This window comes from Buteo buteo, chromosome 1 (genome assembly GCF_964188355.1).
Source record: "Buteo buteo chromosome 1, bButBut1.hap1.1, whole genome shotgun sequence".
NCBI lineage: Eukaryota > Metazoa > Chordata > Aves > Accipitriformes > Accipitridae > Buteo > Buteo buteo.
In genome coordinates this window covers 66,747,218-66,766,458 of record NC_134171.1, presented here as the reverse complement: position 1 = coordinate 66,766,458, position 19,241 = coordinate 66,747,218, and the positions used below count along the sequence as shown (strand labels likewise).

The following is a 19,241-nucleotide window of genomic DNA, read 5'->3' as shown; positions in this document are numbered from 1 at the left end:
AGTATTCCAGGTGTGGCCCAACAAGTGCTGAGCAGAGTGGGATGACGACTTCTTTATCTCTGCTGGCGATGCCCTTGTTGATGCAGCCCAGCATCCTGCTGGCTTTCTTTGCCGCAGCAGCAGCACACTGTTCACTCATATTGAGCTTGTTGGACCTGGGGGTTCTGCTGGACCTTTCCACTGAGCTGCTCCCCAGCCAGGTAGATCCCAGCCTGTGCTGCGCTCTTGGATTATGTTTTCTCAGGTGCAAGACCTTACATTTGTCTTGGTTGAACTTCATAAGGTTCTTGTTAGCCCACTCTTCCAGCCTATCCAGGTCTTCCTGCAGGGTGGCTCTCCCTTCCGAAGCATCCACTTCCCCACTCAGTTTGGTATCATCGGCAAACTTCATCAGGGTACACTTGACCCCATCATCCAGATCACTTATGAAGATATTAAACAGCGTTGGGCCCAGTATCGATCCCTGGGGGACCCCACTCGTGACAGGTTGCCGGTTTGAAAAGGAGCTATTTACCACCACCCTCTGGGTGCAGTCTGTCAGCCAGTTTCCCACCCACCGCACAGACCACTTGTCTAGACCGTAACGCATCCATTTCTCTAGGAGGAGGCTGTGGGAAACTGCACTGAAAGCCTTGGAGAAATCCAGGTAGACCATGTCCACCACTCACCCCACATCAACCGAGCAGGTTACTTTGTCGTAGAAGGCGACCAGGTTTGTCAAGCACCATTTGCCCTTGGTGAATCTGTGCTGGCTTTTCCCAATCACGTGCTTCATCTGACTGGTGGTAGCCCCCAGGAGGATTCATTCCATAACTTTCCCAGGGACTGAAGAAAGACTGATGGGCCTGTAACTCCCTGGATCCTCCTTTAAGCCCTTCTTGTAGGTGGGGGTGACATTAGCCTCCTTCCAGTCCTCTGGGATGTGCCCCAATCTCCACGACTTCTCAAAGATTATGGAGAGCAGCCTCACAAGGACGTCCGCCAGCTCTCTTAACACTCTTGGGTGGATATTGTCAGGGCCCATTGATGTGTAGGGGTCAAGCTCCTGTAATAGTTCACATACCAACTCTTCCTTCACTGACGATGGGTCTGTGTTTGCATCACCCTGGACTGTTGTTCCCAAGGCCTGGGGCCCAACAGTGCTGGTAAAGACAGAGGTGAAGAAAGTATTGAGAACCTCTGCCTTTTCAGTGTTGTTGGTGACTAATTCACATCTCCTGTTTAACAGTGGGCCAATATTTTCCCTGTTTCTGCTTGTTGTTTACACACCTGAAGAACCCTTTCTTGTAGTTTTTGACATCTCTGGCCAATTTCAATTCAAGCTGAGCTTTTGCTTTTCTAACTGCATCTCTACAGTTTTAGTAGTAGGAAGAGATGCTCCTCAGCAAGGATGTGGGATCATGACCTGACCAAAACCAACTGTGTTTAACATGCGATGGCTGATCCACATCACTGCTTCCCGCAGCAGCATCCCCTCGTCCCTGCCAGACAACCATTACATGCTTTTGTTAAATTTCTATATATGCTCTTTTCTGTAAATTTAAAGAGGACCTTCCCTTCCGGTAAATTACAGCTTTCTTTTGGCTTTCAGGCCAGTCTGCAGCTCATGTTTTCATACAGTCTGAGTTGCTCGTGTTTGGCTTTTCTGAGGCACTGACTGCGGAGAAGGTTAAGCGGTTTAGTGGTTGAATCGCTGGTACAAAAACAAACCTAGAGATTTCTGATCCAGAACACACACCAAAACAACATGCTATAGAGAAACAGCCCAGCTGGAGCCAAGTATACATGCTATCGCATTACACCCCGCCAATGTTTATTTACAAAGCAAGCCAAGTAGGACTGCCATCCCTCCTGGTTTCCTTAAACGTGTACTTTTTGTGCCCAGAAATTGTCCTTGGATCAGGATTTTGGTGGGAGGGGGCTGTAAAGCAGCCATGCGTCCAGGACCTGTGGACAGCAGGCTTCTCCAGCACATCTACCAAGAGCTGAAACGCAGGTGTGCATGGGAGGGCTTGTCCACAGCTGCTGTGGGCTCTGAGATACCTGAGACAACAGTGGATTTTCTGCACCTGCGCTGTGGCTTTCATCCCAGAGAGCACACCCATCATCCCACCCAGGGGACTTCGATTGTCACCACAGAAGAAAACGTATTTCCAGGGACTCTGCAGCTTCACACAGCCACTATACACACCACAGTCCACAAGACATAGCACTGCACTGATCTGGATCAGCAGCCCCCGAAATCTATGGAAGCATTTCCAAATTTTGAAGTGGACTGGTCCAAGGATTGTGAACACTAGCAAGGGGAGGAAAGTGGTGGCAGAAATGCCCCAAAAAGGGGAATTTCCCCTAAAGGCTGGGGAACTTGATATCAGTACCTGGAGCTGCATACCAAAGCCTCTGCTAGCTTTTTACAGTTTCACAAAAGCCTGAATTTTTCTGCCCTCCACACCCACCTTATTAGGAAAAAAGCACATTCCCTCCCCTCTCAAGAGAAGAGATGGTTTAATTCTCACTTCAGCAGGGCTATACAAGCCACAACGCAAAGCAGGTGAAAGCCCTTCACTTTATAAAAATGCCTCTGTATCCCCTAAGACCTGAAACAGGCTGTATGCTAATAACAGTTTTCCGAAACTCCACTGACATTCATTTGCACTATTTGTCCAAGAGCTCAAAGTCCTCTGCTTCCAGGGCAACAGGTTCCTAATTACCTATGTTACAGCATCATCACTGACAGATTAACAAAACATTAGGAGGTGACTGAGGCCATGTTACAGACCGAGAGGTGACAATTCACCGAGTGTGGCCAGGGAGCTAAGGATGTCTGCGAGGTTCCCTGCAAGCTCACAGCCACACAAGGTCCAGCTGCAGCATACTAAAGCACAGCAGCTCACTTCATATAAGCCCTGATGCAGCCCCAAGGCATAAAGCCACAAAGAGTAATTACCAAGGGAACTATTTTTAAGACATGTAGCAAAGGTTTAGCTTTTTTTTTTTTGTTATCCCCCCCCTCCCCTTTTTACAGCAAAGGCACTGGGGAGTCAGCCAGGTTCCCAGTCCCCGGACCTGTCCAAGTAAAAGCCTGTCCTAGGCAGGAGGGCTCAGGAAAGGCAGGGCAGGGCAGGCTAGCCCTTGCTTCCTCTCTTGCCAGCAAACCCAGGGAGACACAGCCTTGCTGACATCCCACTGCTGGTGTTGGTACCTGCAGTGGTGCCAGCCCCACAGCCGGGAGCACAAGATGCTGCTTCCATCCTGCTCCAGTGGCCTTGGCAACCACAGCTCCCTGGGCAGGGCTGTGAGGGGTTGTAAACAGGCTGGTACCAGCGCCTAGGACAAGGAAGAGTCCTTCTCTTCTCTCCTGGAAGAGATAAGGAGGCTTCCTTAAGGGGCTGAATGCCTTAAGGCTAGGTTCAGCAGCTTTTCTTAATGAGAATGCTGCTTCAGGATACATCACTGGAAGACCTTTGCAGCTGTGTGTGCTTTGGGGAAAGGACCTGACGTGACCCTTGCCCAGCTGGCCTGCTGTGGCAATCCCCAATTAGGTGTCATGGCTCATCCTCCACTCATCTGGCTCACTTGACTCATGAGAGAGCTGACCCCCTCTTCACCCAGCGCTTGCTTTTTCCAGTACTGGTGTACATGCTGGCCCATGTATAAAAGCAACGTTAACAGAAATCCACTTTTGCAAAATCTGAGGGGTTTCCACTGCTACAGCTGCTGCAGAAAAGCCTCTGCACCTCACGTGCAAGAGCTTTTAGACTCTAGAAATCAGTGATAGCCCACAATAGTATATGTTTTTCCTCTAAGCATGACATTTACCTGAATAAACAACCACCCATACCCACCTGGCCACATCCCCACAACTAGTATTTGTAAGGGAAGCGGGGATTTTTAGGGACAATTTCTTTCTGCTTCTGTACCCCCAGAAGGTACTCTAGTGTACATATCACTCTTCACTTGTGTTCACTCACTTACGGAGGGATGAGACACCCTAAGGAACTTCAGCAACAGCCTCTGCTATTCCTACATGAAGAAACGCCTGATGATAAATCACTGCTGCCTTTCAGTAAAAAAACCATAACAACACAGAGGAACAGGAAGTAAATGCATATATATTAAAGGTCTAAATTAAAGTTTTCCCTGAAAATACACAGCTCAGCAGAGCCAAAGACCAAAGAGCCACAGAAGAACACCTCCCAGGCCTGGTGGCCACCTCTAGCCCAGCTGTAAGCTTGCTGTGGGTGTTGCCATGCGAGGGGTGGCAGTGAGCCACCCTGCCAGCGCTCATCAGCCCAGCCTTCACTGCAAGGAAATACCAGCTCCCCACTTTGCTCCAATACTTCAGGAAAATCCTTTCCATGGGAGACTTGGAGTTTGTCTGTTCAGTGGCCACTTGTGCTATTTGGCAAGGGAGTTTTGGAAGAGCAGAGCCAGGCGCCTTGGTGGTGGTGAGGAGGGGGCTTGGGGTGAGCATCCCAAAATGCCACATGCCTCAGGATGTAGAGCCAGGGTCACCGCACAAAAATTCCAGGTGCTTTAACAGCAGCTGTGCAAGGAGGTAGTGCTGTTTTATAAATGTATGCCATTTATACCTGAACTAGCCAGTTTTATACCTGACCTTGCCATTCAGGCAGGGTTCCGTGGGAGCTCCGGAAAGCAGAGGGTCAAGATGGCAGCAGTGCCCATCCTGACACCAAGCAGAGCTGGGCGTCATTCAACAGGCACAAAACGTTCCCAGCAAAAGACTTTTTATTCCACTAGATGGTGCCAAGGACTTGCTTATGGATGTTGCTCAATGACGTGGACAAGGATGTGGTCAGGACCGGGTATGGAGGTGGCTTGGCACCATGCTGGGGTCCCCATGAGGCTGCAAACCTACCAGTCCCAGCCCTGCCAGCGGCGAGACCCCAGAAGCACCCCCTTCGTTTGCCAGGCAACAGCATATGCCGAGCCCGAGCACCCTGGAGCATCACCATGGTCCGTCAGACTTGGGGTGGGATGTGACGTGGCAATTCCTGGGGCAAGTCACCCAGCCCAGGCTGCCAGCAGCCTTGCAGCCCCTTCTGCTCTGAGCCGGGTGGGCCAGCACAGGAGGTCCCTGAGCCTTTGAAGGTCTTGTGCATGCTGCCCCACACCTGGGAAGCTGCAGTCTGCTTAAACCTCCATGTCCCCGTGGCACTGGCACCAGGCTGCCTGGTGCGGCTCCCCTGGGGGCACCGGGGCCTCATGCCCTGGGGTGGGGCATAGTGGCCACATGCAATTTTTGATCCTTCCCGCTGGAGAGCATGAGCTCTAGCAAGGCACAGCCCCGACTGTCGGTGCTACTGACAGCACCAGTGCGATACACAGTGTTATCCTTGTACTGGTGCTCCCAGCATCAATCACCCATGCAGCGATCCACAGGAACCAAGCGGCCCGAAACAAGACCTGCCCCTTCCCTGTGTGTGGCCACACAGAGGGCAGGGGAGCAGGCGCTCTGCGGGTACGCTGCTGTCATCGTAGCTGCTCCCACCCCTTCTCCCCTCATGGGCACAGCGCCGGCAGGGAGTCCCTTCCCGAGCGTGGCACCTCTCCCTGCGAGGCACGATGCCGCTCCCACTGTGCCGTTTGATCTGGCATGCTGCTGAGCCGGCCTGTTTTAGCAGCTTCTCGGACAGAAAAGGCAACCTGCAATTGCATAAACAGTGATTAACTTTGGGCACCACCGGCGGCACGGCTCCAGCGTGTCAAAGCCCGGGCTGGCTTGCGTGCAGGGGACAGTGGTGGGAATGGCGGCGGCACAGCCAGGGTGTTGTGGTGCTGCTGGGAGGGCGGTGGGACCGGCAAGCGTGCTGGCAGTGTGCCGGAGGGCGTGATGGGGATTTCTCACTGCAGGAGATGGATGAGCCAAAGTGGGTGATGTTCTGTGGGGCTCCCCAGCAACAACAAACTGCTCAGGGAGGCGGGTAGCCCTGGGCAGGAGCCAGTGGGGTTTGGTACCCCAAGGGAGGGATGTGCAGGACCAGTTGCCCAAATTGCAGCCCCAGAGGTGATGCTTGGGCCAGGGATGTGCTGGGGGACCAGCCACCCCGCAGCACACTGCTTGTGGCAAAGCAGCTGCCTGAAGTCCTGCGGCAAACAACAAAGTCAGCAGAGCCTTAGGTACAGAAATGCTTTTATTTCTCCATTAGGCTGGAAGTGAAACTGTGATGACAGAGGCTTTTTCCCACCGTTTATTTACTCGCTTCGCATCAGTGCACGAACAATGCTACCCTATGCCGTGTAGCACGATTGCCGTTACATGGCTGTCTAGCACAGCAAACCCATGTATCGCTGTAACAGCGCTGGATGCAGCCCCCTCAAATTAACAGCAGGATTGCATGAGCCAGTGATTTTTGGCTCCTGGGCTGCGAAGCACCATGCAACCCCCAGCAATGTGCAGGGTGCCTCTCACCCAGGCAAGAGCAGCGCCCGCAGCAGGGATGCTGGGGGGGACACAACGTGTGGGACCCCCCCCAACTCCACTGCTGGAGCCCACCGTGGTGGATACCGGCAATCCCTCAGAGACCCCCCTGGCTCCAGTGGCCATGGGGGTGCCCTGGGGCTCCCCACCCCGAGGGCCGCAGCCCCGTCTGTCGGCTGTCGCTCTGGCTGCCCTGCTCCCCCTCGGAGGACTGGCTGCTGTCGGCACTCCCGAGGCTGGTGTAGGAGCCACGGGGGCCGCCCCCCGCCCCACCAAGGGCATAAAAGGCCCGCTCGCGGACGTGGAGCTCGTCGGCACGCTTCACCTGGTCCACCTGCCTGCTGTGGCCCAGCGCCGCAAATGCCCTCGGTGCCCCGGACCCCGGTCTCCTGCCACGGTGCCTGGGCAGGTGGCCCCTCCGGGCCCCCGACACCGCCGCCTCATCACCTCGCCCTCGCTCCTGGCCTTTGACCGCTGCCGTGCTGCCCCTGGCTTGCCCTGCCGGCGGAGGGGGACTGCCCCCTGCTTCAGTGGTGCGCGGCCTGCCCCCGGCATCACCGCCACGGCCGTCAGCCCTTATCTGGGCTCCGCTTGACGCCCGGCTGACGGCTTTTGTGCGTGGGGACAGCGCTTTGTCCATCCTGGGTGTCTTGTCCAGCCCTGCTCCCCCAGGCCGGACCCTCACCCCCACCCTGGGCCATCCCTCCCCACGGGGCTGGGGGGTGGCTGGCCCCACTTCCCCGCTGCCCCCTCTCCCTGCTACGGTGCTCTCACCCGCCGTGCGGCCACCGGCCATCTCCACGGCAGTGGTGCAGTCCCCCTCGCTCACCCCAGGGGAGGCCACGGTGGTGCCCAGGCGGATGCTGGCCCCCTCGGCCGGGACAGCGGCAGTGGCCTCCTTGTCACCCACCTGGCGGGGGGTGGTGACAGCCAGGTGGCCCGGCCTCCTGTCGAACCTCTGCCCCTCACCTTTTGCCTCGTCATCACCGTTCCCATGGATGCCAGCCTCCTCGGGGATGGTAGTGACACCATCAGCGACCCTCCAGGGGCTGGGGGCCCCTTGTCCTTCTTCATCACCAACGGCGGCGGCAGCTTCCTCGTCATCTCCTGTGGGATGGCCATCCCCAGGGCTGCTGGTGACGCTGTCCGCATGGCTCAGCGCGGCTGTGGTAGTCAATTCTTCAGGCTGCCTGCGAGCAGGGGTGCCATCATCATCATCGCTGTCGCGTGCAGCAGTGACACCCAGCCTGGGCAGGGGGCTGCTGGTTCCCACAGCGTGCATGCCATCATCCTTGCTTCCTACAGTGGCACCAGCCTGGGTGGCTTCTTGCTCCCCTACATGGATGTTGGCCCTCCCAATGAAGATGTTGACGTTGTCATCCTTGTCTGGAGAGATTTGGGTGAATCTGGTGGCCCTCACTGTGCTGCCCACCTTCCCGTGGGTGACGGTGACGCTGCCCGAGTCTGGGATGTAAGCGTATTCATCCACACCTTCAGCATCAACTTGAACATCCTCCATCTTCTCAGTTACAGAGGCGAGAGTGGCGCCTCCTGTCCCTGTGCCCCGCACGATCCCCTCCTGCCCTTGGCCAGGGATGGTGGCCTCACCACTGCCCTCATCATCCCCAGCCCCTCCGGTGGCAGGGGCCCTCTCCCTCCCAGCTGTCATGGCCCCCTCCACTGGAACCCCACTGGGGGCACCATCATCCCTGTCCTCACTCCTGACAGTGGAGATGTTCCCTGCCACGGCCTCTCCAGGGCGTCCACCCTGGGGGAGAATGGAAACACCACCATCAACTTCAACCACCAAATCCAGGTCGCCACTGCCCTCTGAGCTGGCCGAGGTGGGACCCACGACACCGACACCACCACGCGCTCGCGTGCCGGTGCCTGGGCGAGGACTGTGAGCATCCCTGCCAGTGCCTGGGGCACTGCGGTTTTCGGGCTTGAGGCCAGTCCCGTTCTCCATTGTATCAGTGCTGCTGTTGTCACCTTGCTCCGGGGCCACCCGGTCCTCCGTTGGCCCCTGCCTGGCTTTGTCGTCACCCAGCTGGCGGCCGGGGGCAGCAGTCTGGCTGTCGGCCTCTTCCTTCTGTGCAGTACACACAAGGGAGAGGTCGGGCACAGCCCCAGCACCTCCTGGCTGCGTGGGGTGCCGCAGCCAAGCCAGGGTCCTGCTGTGCTACCTGGCCGCCTCCTCACCTTTATCTGTGTCTGGTTCCTCCGCGTCGAAAATGAGTAGACATATTTGAAAACGTAGAAGCCGTGCTTGGCATTGCAGCCTTTCAGCAGTATCTGGGGGGGAAGAAAATACCCAAACCCTACAATTTTCTTATTAAATGTGACAGTAGGAGCTTCCCTTGCTGTGCCTGGCACTGCAGCAGGGTCCCACAAGCACCCGCTGGGGCCCCAGGGTGGGCGGTAGCTCCCACCACCTTGTGGCCGACAGCATAGGCAGCAACCTGGGCAGGATGCGTGTGCTCGTCTCCTGGGCTCCAGGGTTTGGTTTTTCCTTGGGGTCGTTTTCTGCCTTTGCTTGCTTACAGGAGCTGTAGGGGGTTTTTTTGCAAGGTAGCTTATGACTTGAATAAACAATCTGGTTGATGGTCCCATCAGACATGAGTGATGGGACTGAAGGTGACCTAAGCACTGGAAGGACAGCAGCTGGCTTCCAATAGGCAAAACCAGGCATTTTCTTCCACATTACTCATCTGAATTTTGCTATTGATGTATTTTACACTGGTACACCTTGAAAAAAACCCGTAGCAGCTGGGCCTGGGACTTTTACAACCTTACCTGTGGATATACCAAGCATTTGTGTTCTGGGGCTGGACAGGGGCAGAGGAGCAGCTGGTGGGGGGAAGCCTTTCCCTTCCCTGAGCACATCACACCTTTGCTCTCCCCTGCTCTTTGTAAGGGCTGCTTAGGTGCGAGGGGACCACTGGTCTTTTTCTGCAGCTCACTGGGCCTTCCCTCCAGAAGCGGCTTTTTCTCCCTGCGCCCCCAGTGCAGGGCACCCCACGGGGTCTGGATGGGGCAGGGGGGGACATACCCGGTGCTGTCCCACACAGTTCCCGGCAGCTCTCCCAGGCAGCGGCGGTGGCACCTGCGGGCAGCAAAACACAACCGAGAGACGAGGTGTCAAATGCTGCTCCAGCATCCAGGCACCTGCCAATGCCCCCTGCCAGCCACCCAGCCTGCCCAGTGTGATGGGCACGCCATGATGTCCAGGGAACGGTGGGAAAACTGTGTTGATAAGCCAATAAATTTCCAGGTACTACCTCGGGTGCTGGCTTAAAGCCAGCAATAGTAGGAAAGGTCAAAACCCCATTTCCAGGGTCTGAAAAGTATTACTTGCATTGCATGCTACTTTTGATAGGATATTGTTTGTTTGCAAATACCCTTTTACTGGATTCTGCTGCAGAGTATTTTCATTGCAGAGCAGTTTTAATACATGGCACCACTGCTCACACCACAGTGCTCCAGCTTACGGTTGGGATCTGACTGTGACGGGAGCCAGGACCTGGTTAACTTGTGGTGATTCCCAGTGTTTACTGGGCAAGTGAGCAGCAACACCTGTCCCCTCACAGCCAGGTTTTTGTACATGCTTGCAAGCTTTCAGCTTCCCCCAGTTATCCTGTCATCTTTTGGGATGTATTGGCCAGTGCATCCATCAGGGATGGGGGACCTGGAGGTGGGAGCATCCTGTGAGACCCACCAAACCATTTCAGGGCATTCCTTACGTGCCAGAGGGGCAGAGAGCTCCATGGAGGGGAGGCCCCTCAAGTCTCAGCAAAATCAGTCACTGAAGCACCTCAAGCCCAGCTGAAAGGGGCAGAAACATGCCCCAGAGTATTAAATATTCCTGGGCTGTTCCATTGTTTGTGAACAATGTCAAAGGCTGGATTACTGCCCTGGTTATGCAGCAGAGTATTAACCCACTCTCTTCTGTGCCTCTATCTGAAAAGCAAATCTGGGCTGATTTATTGCCTTTCCCTGTGCTGCCCTGTGACAGATCTGGTTGTGCAAGCTTGTCGTGGGGGCTAAAGGACACACGGCTGGGGTCCAGCCCTCAGGGAAGACGTAGTTTGCCTCCTCTTTACCCTGCTGGAAAAGCAAGACTTTGCTAGGAGCAGATTTTCACTCTAGCTGTATATTTAGTATGTTGGGCAGGAGTTATGCAGGACAAAAATTGCTGCTATTATATTTATCTTAGTTTGCCCTTTGTTTCACTTATATCTGTTCAAATTTCATATTAGGAGAGCTGGAATATAATTGCAGACACCCCTCTGACCCCTGTTACCCACGTGGGTAAGGCAAGCATCCTCCCTACGCCTCCCTTCTTGTGGCTCTGCTCAGGCTGTTCCCAGGCCAAAAGCTCTGGGCAGATTCCAAATCTGCAGAAATCAAGGGGAACAGTTACAGTGGCCCAGACCAGCCCTTGCACAATGCCCTAACTGCTAAATTAAAGCGACATGATCAGGCACCTCAGTGCTAATCTATATTTTTCCTGCTGGGTTCACCTCTGTGCCAGCACCTCAAAACCTCCACTAAGCCCCAGAGGTGCTACACGCAAGTACAACTCATGTTTTCCTGCTGCTGAAAGCATGCCGGGGCACGCTGTGTGGTATACCCCACACTTTCGGTGGCACGCTGGGAAGCCGGAGAGAGCCATACTCACGGGTGTTGAGAGGGCCGTGCTGAGCAGGCACAGGCACAGGCACACAAGGGCTGTTTGCATCTTGGGCAGCTCCTGGGGGCGCAAAGCGAAGTGTCACTGGAGTTTGTCTTCCCAGGACTTGCAGTCCCCAACAGTCCCAGTCAGCAGCAACCCAAAAACTCCTGCTGTCCCAAAGCCCCCATGGCAGCGGGGTTATCCAGCGACCCCATCTTTCCCCAGCCTCTGAGGTGGCCCTCGGCATCGCTCTGCCTCTCTGCACTCTTCACAGCAAAGGCGATGCTCTCGTCATGTGCATGCAGTGGTGAGGCAAGGACACAGGCACAGCCAACAGCACCGAGTGAGTGCTCCGGCACCGGGTGTTAAAGCTTCTTAACTCATACCATCAAAGCAGCTTAGGTGGATATTTGCAATAAATGACCACCAAAACCACTGCAGGCTTAGCCATACATTCGTAAGTCTGAGTTAAGAAACTTGCGTGCTGCTTTCAGTAGCACTGATAAATGGCAGGAGACAGTAGTTCTTTTGGCTACTAATTCTCACATCACCCATCCACCCTGGCTTGGGCTCACAGGTCTGTCGGGAGACTATTTTTAGCCATGCAAGTGTTGCTCCAGAAAACATCGGGAGGAAATTCATGCACAAGGATCAGCAATACAAAGCAAGGTAGGCTCGAGAGTGCAATGCAGAGATGCACACAGCCGAGGCTCGGGCTGTCTCCCCGTGCCCACCGCGGCTTGCCTGGAGTGAAAGCAGGAGATGCCTTGCTCAGGGAGGGCAGAGCCAAAGGGCTGGGGAGAGATAGGGCAGGCAAACTAGGTAAGAAGATTACCTTTCGCTGTCGGAGACAGGTCCCAGCAGCAGACCGTGGAGGCTGTGCCCACTTTGCTGAAATTTAAAGTTGGCCCCAGGCACGCAGAGCCAATCAGCTCCTGCCCAGGGACATTTGTCAGGGCTGGCAGTGCCCGCAGATAACCAGGGGGAGTAATTTCCAGCTAAAAATGTGTTTGTGGTGGAAGACAGCTATCAAATGTTCCACCTGGTTGGATAAACAGAAAGCACAGTTTATAAATATCTGTTCTGAAGGCGAAATTGCTCGATGATTAACACAGATCTTAGCATGGAACACATCCAGCCTGGTTATTGATAAGAGGGGATGCAGTGGGTCGTAGCATGCTCACCGTGACTGATATGGGAAAGCTGGCAGGGCTGCAGAAAGGGAAGGCTGATACACTGACCCCAGCCCAGTTGCAGCCATGACTGCTCCACAGGGCAGTGATGGCCAAGTTGAGAGCCACCACCACGCCATAGCCTCCGACACTTGCTTTTTGGGTTTCAACCTCAACCCCCCTGAGGTAAGACCAGTGAAAGTCCAAAATAGAAGAGTAGTAAAAAAGGAAAAAAAAAAGCTTTCTTTCCTGCACTGCTTGCACGGGTCCCTTTGAGCCCACCTTTGCTGTGGGAAGGTGCTACGAGGATGTGCACAACATAGGTGCGTACTCTCCTCCTGACCCCTCTAGCTTTGGTGGTATTGCTGGTCGCCTACGTGAATGCCGAGGGGGGTTCCCCCTGCTGTGGCCAGCCTGGCTCAGCTGCTCGCTGTGGTGGTGGTGACAAGACCTCCCATCCCACCTGCCACCCTGCCCCGACCCAAACCCTGGGAGCAAGCATGACCTCTGCATTAACGCCAGAAATGCTTAAACCATCAGCATCCAGCCTCAGGCAGCAGCAAATCTCAGAGCCAGGAGGAAACTTGACCTCTCCCACCAGCCGGGGAGCCATGGTTGGATGCTGCCCCACAGGTACTGGAGCAGCCAGCCGGTGCCTCTTGGCTCAGGGAGGCAGAGTTTTGGCCGGATGCCTGGGGGGGCTGACGCACATGGGACCGGGCTGGGTGCCCCGTGGGAGTGGGACCCAGCCCCTGGCAGCACCAGGGCCCTTTGTCCATGCTGCTTCCCTGACGTCTTTGGGCACCCCCTGGGGATGTGGACGATGAGGCTCTCGTGTGTCCCCCACCAGCTGCGAGCATGTGCGGGGCACCCCGGTGCCACTGGAGGGATTTGGCCCCACGGGTGCCCACCCTGCAGGCAGCACCCCCTGCCACCCCAGCAGCCGCAGCCCAGCTTTGGCACACAGAGGCGGTTTTGTACAGTGGCCAGCAGCTTGCTGCTGCAAGAATAGAAACTTGTTTCGCAGTTGGACCTATACTGGGTTTACCCAGTATGGTAACTTGTTTACCAGTTGGACCTATACACAGGTTTCCTTTCCAGCAGTGCAAGGGCAGTGCGGTACCTGCCGTAAGCCATGCATGAGGGCCATTGCTTTTCCTAAATGGCAGCAACTGCCTGGAACCCAACGGGATTTTGTCCTTCCCGGTCCGTGGTGCTGATCCCCAGTTGGCCAGGGCCACAGTCATATGGGAAGGTGATTCTGGGCAGGGATCCTGGGGACCACAAGCCAGGCATCCCCATCCCTCACGCAGGAGGTGAGTGGATGCACTGCTGTCACTGTGACAGCCCTACCTTACCCTGGGGATGAGGCTGTGTGGCAGGGAGAGTTGTGGACCATTTTGGGCTGCAGCACCAGTGTCTGAAACACATCCAAGGTGCCCAGCCTCGGTGGGACCCACATGCCTGGTGCAGGGATGCAGAAGAAAAGCTGCCATGACAGCAGTGTGCATCTACAGCTAGTGATGCACAGAAAGAGAAATTAATGTCTTTATTAATATTGCCTGGTGTGTGGTCAGGCCATGGGAGACATGCTACTGAGGAGTGGAAGACATGGTAAAGTTATCGTCACCCACATATTGCAAATTCACGTCAACTCTACAGCAGTAACCCCACAGCAGTGACCCTAAAAATGCCCTTCCATTTTTCAGACAGGACTCTACAGAGGCTTTCCTAGTTAGCCTTTCTGTTCTTCCCCCCTTTTATGTGCATCTGAGCCAGAACAAAGAGATTTTACCCTGAGCAGCATGAGCACCCGTAGCCCCTCAGCCCACCAATTGCCATGCCACCCCGCTGACCCCAGCAAATTTGGCAGCAAACCCTTCGTCACCAATGAGCTCAGTTCAGTTGCTTTATTTCATTTCGCTTTGTGAGATACAAAAAAAAAGCCTGGGACAGAGCCGGTGCACACCGCAAGCCTCCTGGTGTCCCCTCTGGCATGCAGCAGCTGCAGTGAGCCTTCGGATATATGTTCCTGAGTGGGATGGGGCAGTGATGATGCCCACTCACTGGCTGTAGTAATAATCCTGGCCGTACACGTCATAGCCGTGCCCCTTGTAGTAGCCATATTCATCCTCGTAGGCCCGGTAGCTGTCCCCACGGGTGTACTCATCCTGATCCCTGTAGCTGCCATCGGTGGTGCCCTCCTCCCCCCGCCTGTGGTCCGCAGCCGTCACCTCATACTCCCACTGCTCCCCAACTGTGGTGGCATCTGTGGGTCCCCCATCTCCCATGGTTGTTGCCTGGGACAGCCCGTCTTCACCGGTGGTGCTGGTGATGGTGGTCGCTTCGGTTTCCTCCTCCTCCTCCTCTTCCTCTTCTTCTTCTTCTTCTTCTTCTTCCTCCTCCTCTTCCTCCTCCTCCTCAGCTGTGCCAGTGCTCTCCTCAGCCACCGCGGTGCCATTGCCGTGAGGTCCATCTGCCTTCTCAGTGGTGTTGGTGCTTGTGCCATTGATGCCATTCTCATTCTCGGCCACCTCTTCCTCCTCCTCCTCCTCCTCCTCATTCTCATCGCTGTCTTCATTTTCAGAGTCACCCCCCTTGCCGGCAGTGCTGCTCCTGCCCCCCTTCAGGGGTCCTTGGCAGCTCTTGCCCTGGCGGGGGGAAAATAACACGGCATTAGTTGGGTGTCAGGAGGTTGTAGCTTTTCAGTGCCACGTGGCGTGGGGCAGGCATGGGCACAGCTGAGCATCCCCTCCATGCCTTGCATGGCAAGGCTGCCTTTTTGGGGTGCCCCTTCTGACCCTCCTGCCTGGTTAATGCCCAGAGCTTGGCCCAGCTGTGGGCATATTGCGCAGCAGACCCCCCCATGCAGAAACAGGGTACAGGGCATCCCATGGGTGCAAGTGGGCATGCAGTGAACATACCCTCCCCCCGGGTGCTCCCCTCCAGCTCCCCAAACCACACCTGCTGGGGAGAAATGCTGTCTCCTCCCAGCCTGCCCTGGCTGTCCCCAGGGGCTGCTCCGGCGGGGTGGCCAGCTGCCTCCGTGCCAGCATGGGATGGCTCCTGCTGGGACAGGGAGAGGACGGGGCAGGTGGTCAGCGGCAGGAGTGGACCGCAGCCCTCCCAGCAGTGAGGGGGGCACACAGCATCCCCACGTGGTGTTTGGGTGCTGCTCTGAGTTTCCTGCTTTCCCACGGGTCTCGCCCCAGGCTGAATTTGAGAAGATGCAGCAGGGCAGCCCAAGCCTTGCAATTAAGTTGTGGTGGCTGGAGTCGGGTGTTCCCATTCTGGCTACACATTTTGCTTTACAAAGCACCTAAAGGTTTGCTTTTGAAGTTACCTCTCCCAGTTTCCAATAAACAAAGCAAGCCACGGGCACACTACATGCAGACACGCTACACACCAGGTGTAGATAGCTGGCAAGAGCGTGACAGCTCAAAGCCAGGCATGAGCCCAAACCCTACCAGCAATAAGCCATCAGCACCACTCAGCCCCAGAGACCACGCAGCACAGTGGGTCTCTTAGCAGGGTGCAGAGCAGTCCCTGCCGCTAAAAACAAAGCAATGAATAACCCAAATGCAATCAGAGCCTGGAGCAACCACTGAGGAACTGGTGGGGCAGCTCACCCTGTCCCCAGCCTGGGAGGACGAGCACCTTGCCACTGGCAAAGGAACCCAGCCGTGGCAGAGAGACACGGGGTCACTGCCATCCCTGCCCTGGGCAATCCCCGCTGCTTGTGCGCCAAGACCAAGGATGCTCACCCTGGCGTTTTGGGCCAGCTCGGACACTTAAAATATGGGTGCATATGATGCCAGAGAAAACCCAGGCTGTTTTCGTCTCCACTGGAGGAGCTACCAAATTGCACGGTGTAGCCGGCTGTGCCAATGGGAGCGATGCCCCCCCCATCTAGCAGCCGCTATACTAGTGCTCTTTACATACCTATAACTGACCTTGGGGCCTTTCATCACGATTTATCTTGCTGACCACCCCCTGCCAGTGAAGGCATGCAGCATCCCTGCCCAGGAATGGCCACTGCTCTGGTGCTCTTGAAGCAAAAGGGGCAGCCCCAAACAGCAGCTGCATTCCTGCATGTCACTTAATTTCTTCCTTGGGAATGAAATTCCTCTTTTGGCTGTCTCATCCCACTACTCAAAGTTATCCCTAGTGTTTGCAGTGGTAGGGGAGAACAACAGGCAGAAAGCGGCAAATTGCAGGGAAGTGCCAGGGCTGGCAGAGGCACCTGGGGGACAAGGCCACCTTGTGCTGCATCCCAACCCCAGGCAGGCCTCCAAAGAGGGTTTTAGGACCAGATGCCCAGGCTTACACTCCTGTTAAAAAGACCCCTGAAATTAGCATTTGAATCATTAAAAAAAAAAAATAAAAATAAAAAGATGTGATCAGAGCTGACACACAGGTTTCCAAGCATGCCAGATCCCTGTCTCAAAGCACCTGTGTGCCTGAGACCACTGGATTATTTTTGAGCATTTGCAGCCCGGTGAGGCACAAGAGATCTTCGTAATCCCTGGCATTTAATTTTGGACCTGGATGACTCTCGCAAAATGCAGCAGTGCCTGAGCTCCTGTTGACCCAGCAGACAGGAGCAGCATTACTGGCTGGCCTGGTACAAACATGCAATTCCCAGTATAGTGTCAGTTTGTGTCCCTCCGCATGCACGCGTGCAGAGCATAACCGTATTTGCCATAGCAATTTTATCAGCACTCTGGAGGGAACGCACCCTGAAAGGAGGAGGTAAGAGGAGTCCCTAACAGTGCCTTTTGCCTTGCAGGTGAGCACCCCTGCTTCTGCCCTTTGAACTGTCCTGCTCCTTTCTGAGCCATCTGAAAATGGAAACCCAGAAAGTTTGTCTCAGGGTTGTTTAGTGCATTCCCTGCCCATCCTCTTTAAAAAAAGAAGAAAAAGGAAAAAATATACAAAAAATAATAAAATAAAGCCCAGAGTAGAAAATCCAGTCACATCCAGAGTGCAAGGCTGTGGGCGGTCAGCGGCCACAAATGCTGATGAGCAGACACTACAAACCCAAAGAAAGTTCCCAAATTCCCATATTTGTTTTGCAGGCTGCTGGTTTGCCATACTCACCCCCCCTTCCTCCTCCTCATCCGAGCCGTCCCCCTCTTCTTCTGATGAGTCAGTGCCCTAAGGAGAGGGAAAACCAAGCTGTAGTAGGGCTGGTGGGTCTCCGTCGGTGTCATGAGCACAACGGTCTTAGCCCAGCCCTACAGGCCAGTGTCAGAGGGGGCACAGAACATGTCTCTGTCTCATTTGGGCTGATATCTCTGCATTTGGTGGGCAGTGAAGCGTCAGCAACCCTTCTGAAGCACCCACCTGGTACCGTTGCTGCAGGGGATGCACGTAGACATATCTGTACAGGTAATACCGGTGCCTGTTCTTGAACACCTACCAGGAGAAGAAGGGGGTAAATCCCACCAGCCCGTGGGCTTGGGTACAGGAGTGACTGAAACATCCTCGTCCTCAAGGCCAGCACTGGGTGGGGCTGGGCACGCAGGGTGGGGGGGAGACCCTACCGCGTTTTCGTCCGAGTCATCCGACTTGGCTCGCCACAGCCAGTTCTTGACCTGGGGGAAAGGCTGAGTTGGCACGCGCCCCACACCAGCCCCAGCGAGGCTGGGGGGTCCCCCCACTGCCCGGAACTCACCGAGAAGGCACACGCCATACCCACCAGGCAGGCAAAGACCAGGGCAGTCCTCATGGCTGCTTTCTCTAGGAACAGTGAAACACAGTGAGGCCTTGCTTTTCTGCTAGAAAGCACCGTCACTTCCCTGAATCTTACAGGTGTTTGTGTCCACCTGGGTGAGCGGGGAGAAGAAAGGCTGACCTCCAGCCTCCTCTCAGTGGGGTCACCCAACCCCTCTGGAGACCCAAGTCCTTCTGCCTCAATTTCCATGACTACATTTTGGGTTTGCAAGAAGCCACAAAATACCAGAAGAGCAAGTTTCACCCATTAGTGGACACGTTGCTTTCCCTGAGCAGGACTACTTGCCCCTACTTCCCCATCACCTGCAAGCGAGTGGGGACACCTCCCGTTGGAGACGCAACAGTGGCCACCCTCCCAGAGCCCTGCAACCTGCTCTGGCTCTGCCCAGGGAGCAACACCCCTGGGAATTACACCATGGAGAGTTTAACCTCATTGAGGAAAAACAAATAAGCAAACAAATAAATGAATATAACCAGCTTCTACAGTCTGCCATTGACAAAAATAGCAGCAAGTAATGCAAGGAGACCCCCGTAGGCATATCCAGGGGGGAGGCTTGGCTCTGGACGTGTCCAAGATGCACCCCCTAAGCACCAAAACTTGGCTTGCCCTCCTCCATCCCAGTCCCAGCAAGTAGCATGCCTGACCCTCCCTGCAGCGTCCCAGCTTCCCCCCAGGGAGGGATGCTCCTGGCATGCCCCCAGGCTCAGTCAAGCCTACTAATCTTCCTTCTTCCTACCCTTGTTCCAGCTAAACCCACCATCAGCTGTGCTGAGGTTTGGGGGGAGTTATTATATTTATTTGCACTTGAAGTTTCTCCATCTTTGTTTAACTCAGGCTAGAAAACAACTGGCTACAAGCTAGCTTCCCTGGCCATGCAGCAAAGCTCTGGATGCTCATCCCCTCCATCTGAATGCTTCATGAAGCCACAGACGCAGGAAAGGGCTAAAAGCAGCATCCAGCCCTGCCAGCAAGCTGAGCCCCCCATTCCCCTGCAAAAAGCAGATGGCAATGCACAACCTGGCTGGGAAAAGCAGCAGCAAGCTTACCCTGCCACAGCACCGATGGCTACCCGTGGAGTCAGCCGGCACAGATTTCCTCCTGCCGCTGCCCTGCTGGGATATAAGGTCTATTTTTGCCCCCTCCCAAGCCAGTCACCGCCCTGCCCAGAGTGACGCCAGCCCGGCAGCGTGTGCCAGAAAACCCCCAAACTTCAAC

At 55.2% G+C, this 19,241-nt stretch overlaps 2 protein-coding genes across 3 annotated transcripts; both read right to left on the bottom strand.

The window, feature by feature from the left end:
• Positions 1 to 6,539: 6,539 nt before the first annotated feature.
• On the bottom strand, positions 6,540 to 11,183 carry MEPE (matrix extracellular phosphoglycoprotein). Its single transcript, XM_075022900.1, has 4 exons — positions 11,124 to 11,183; positions 9,495 to 9,548; positions 8,645 to 8,737; positions 6,540 to 8,534 (listed from the first exon to the last, which is right to left on the bottom strand). Exons 1-4 carry the CDS (start codon positions 11,181 to 11,183, stop codon positions 6,540 to 6,542), a joined length of 2,202 nt encoding a protein of 733 aa, XP_074879001.1.
• Positions 11,184 to 14,191: 3,008 nt separating this feature from the next.
• On the bottom strand, positions 14,192 to 19,241 carry IBSP (integrin binding sialoprotein). 2 transcript variants are annotated; one of them, XM_075022675.1, is made up of 7 exons: positions 19,073 to 19,241; positions 17,967 to 18,031; positions 17,836 to 17,886; positions 17,636 to 17,707; positions 17,390 to 17,446; positions 15,254 to 15,355; positions 14,192 to 14,940 (listed from the first exon to the last, which is right to left on the bottom strand). In XM_075022675.1, the coding sequence occupies exons 2-7, from the start codon at positions 18,018 to 18,020 to the stop codon at positions 14,353 to 14,355; spliced, it is 924 nt and encodes a 307-aa protein (XP_074878776.1). In that variant the 5' UTR covers positions 18,021 to 18,031; positions 19,073 to 19,241; the 3' UTR covers positions 14,192 to 14,352. The 2 variants fall into 2 exon arrangements, with proteins under 2 accessions (XP_074878776.1, XP_074878865.1); XM_075022764.1 differs by lacking the exon at positions 15,254 to 15,355.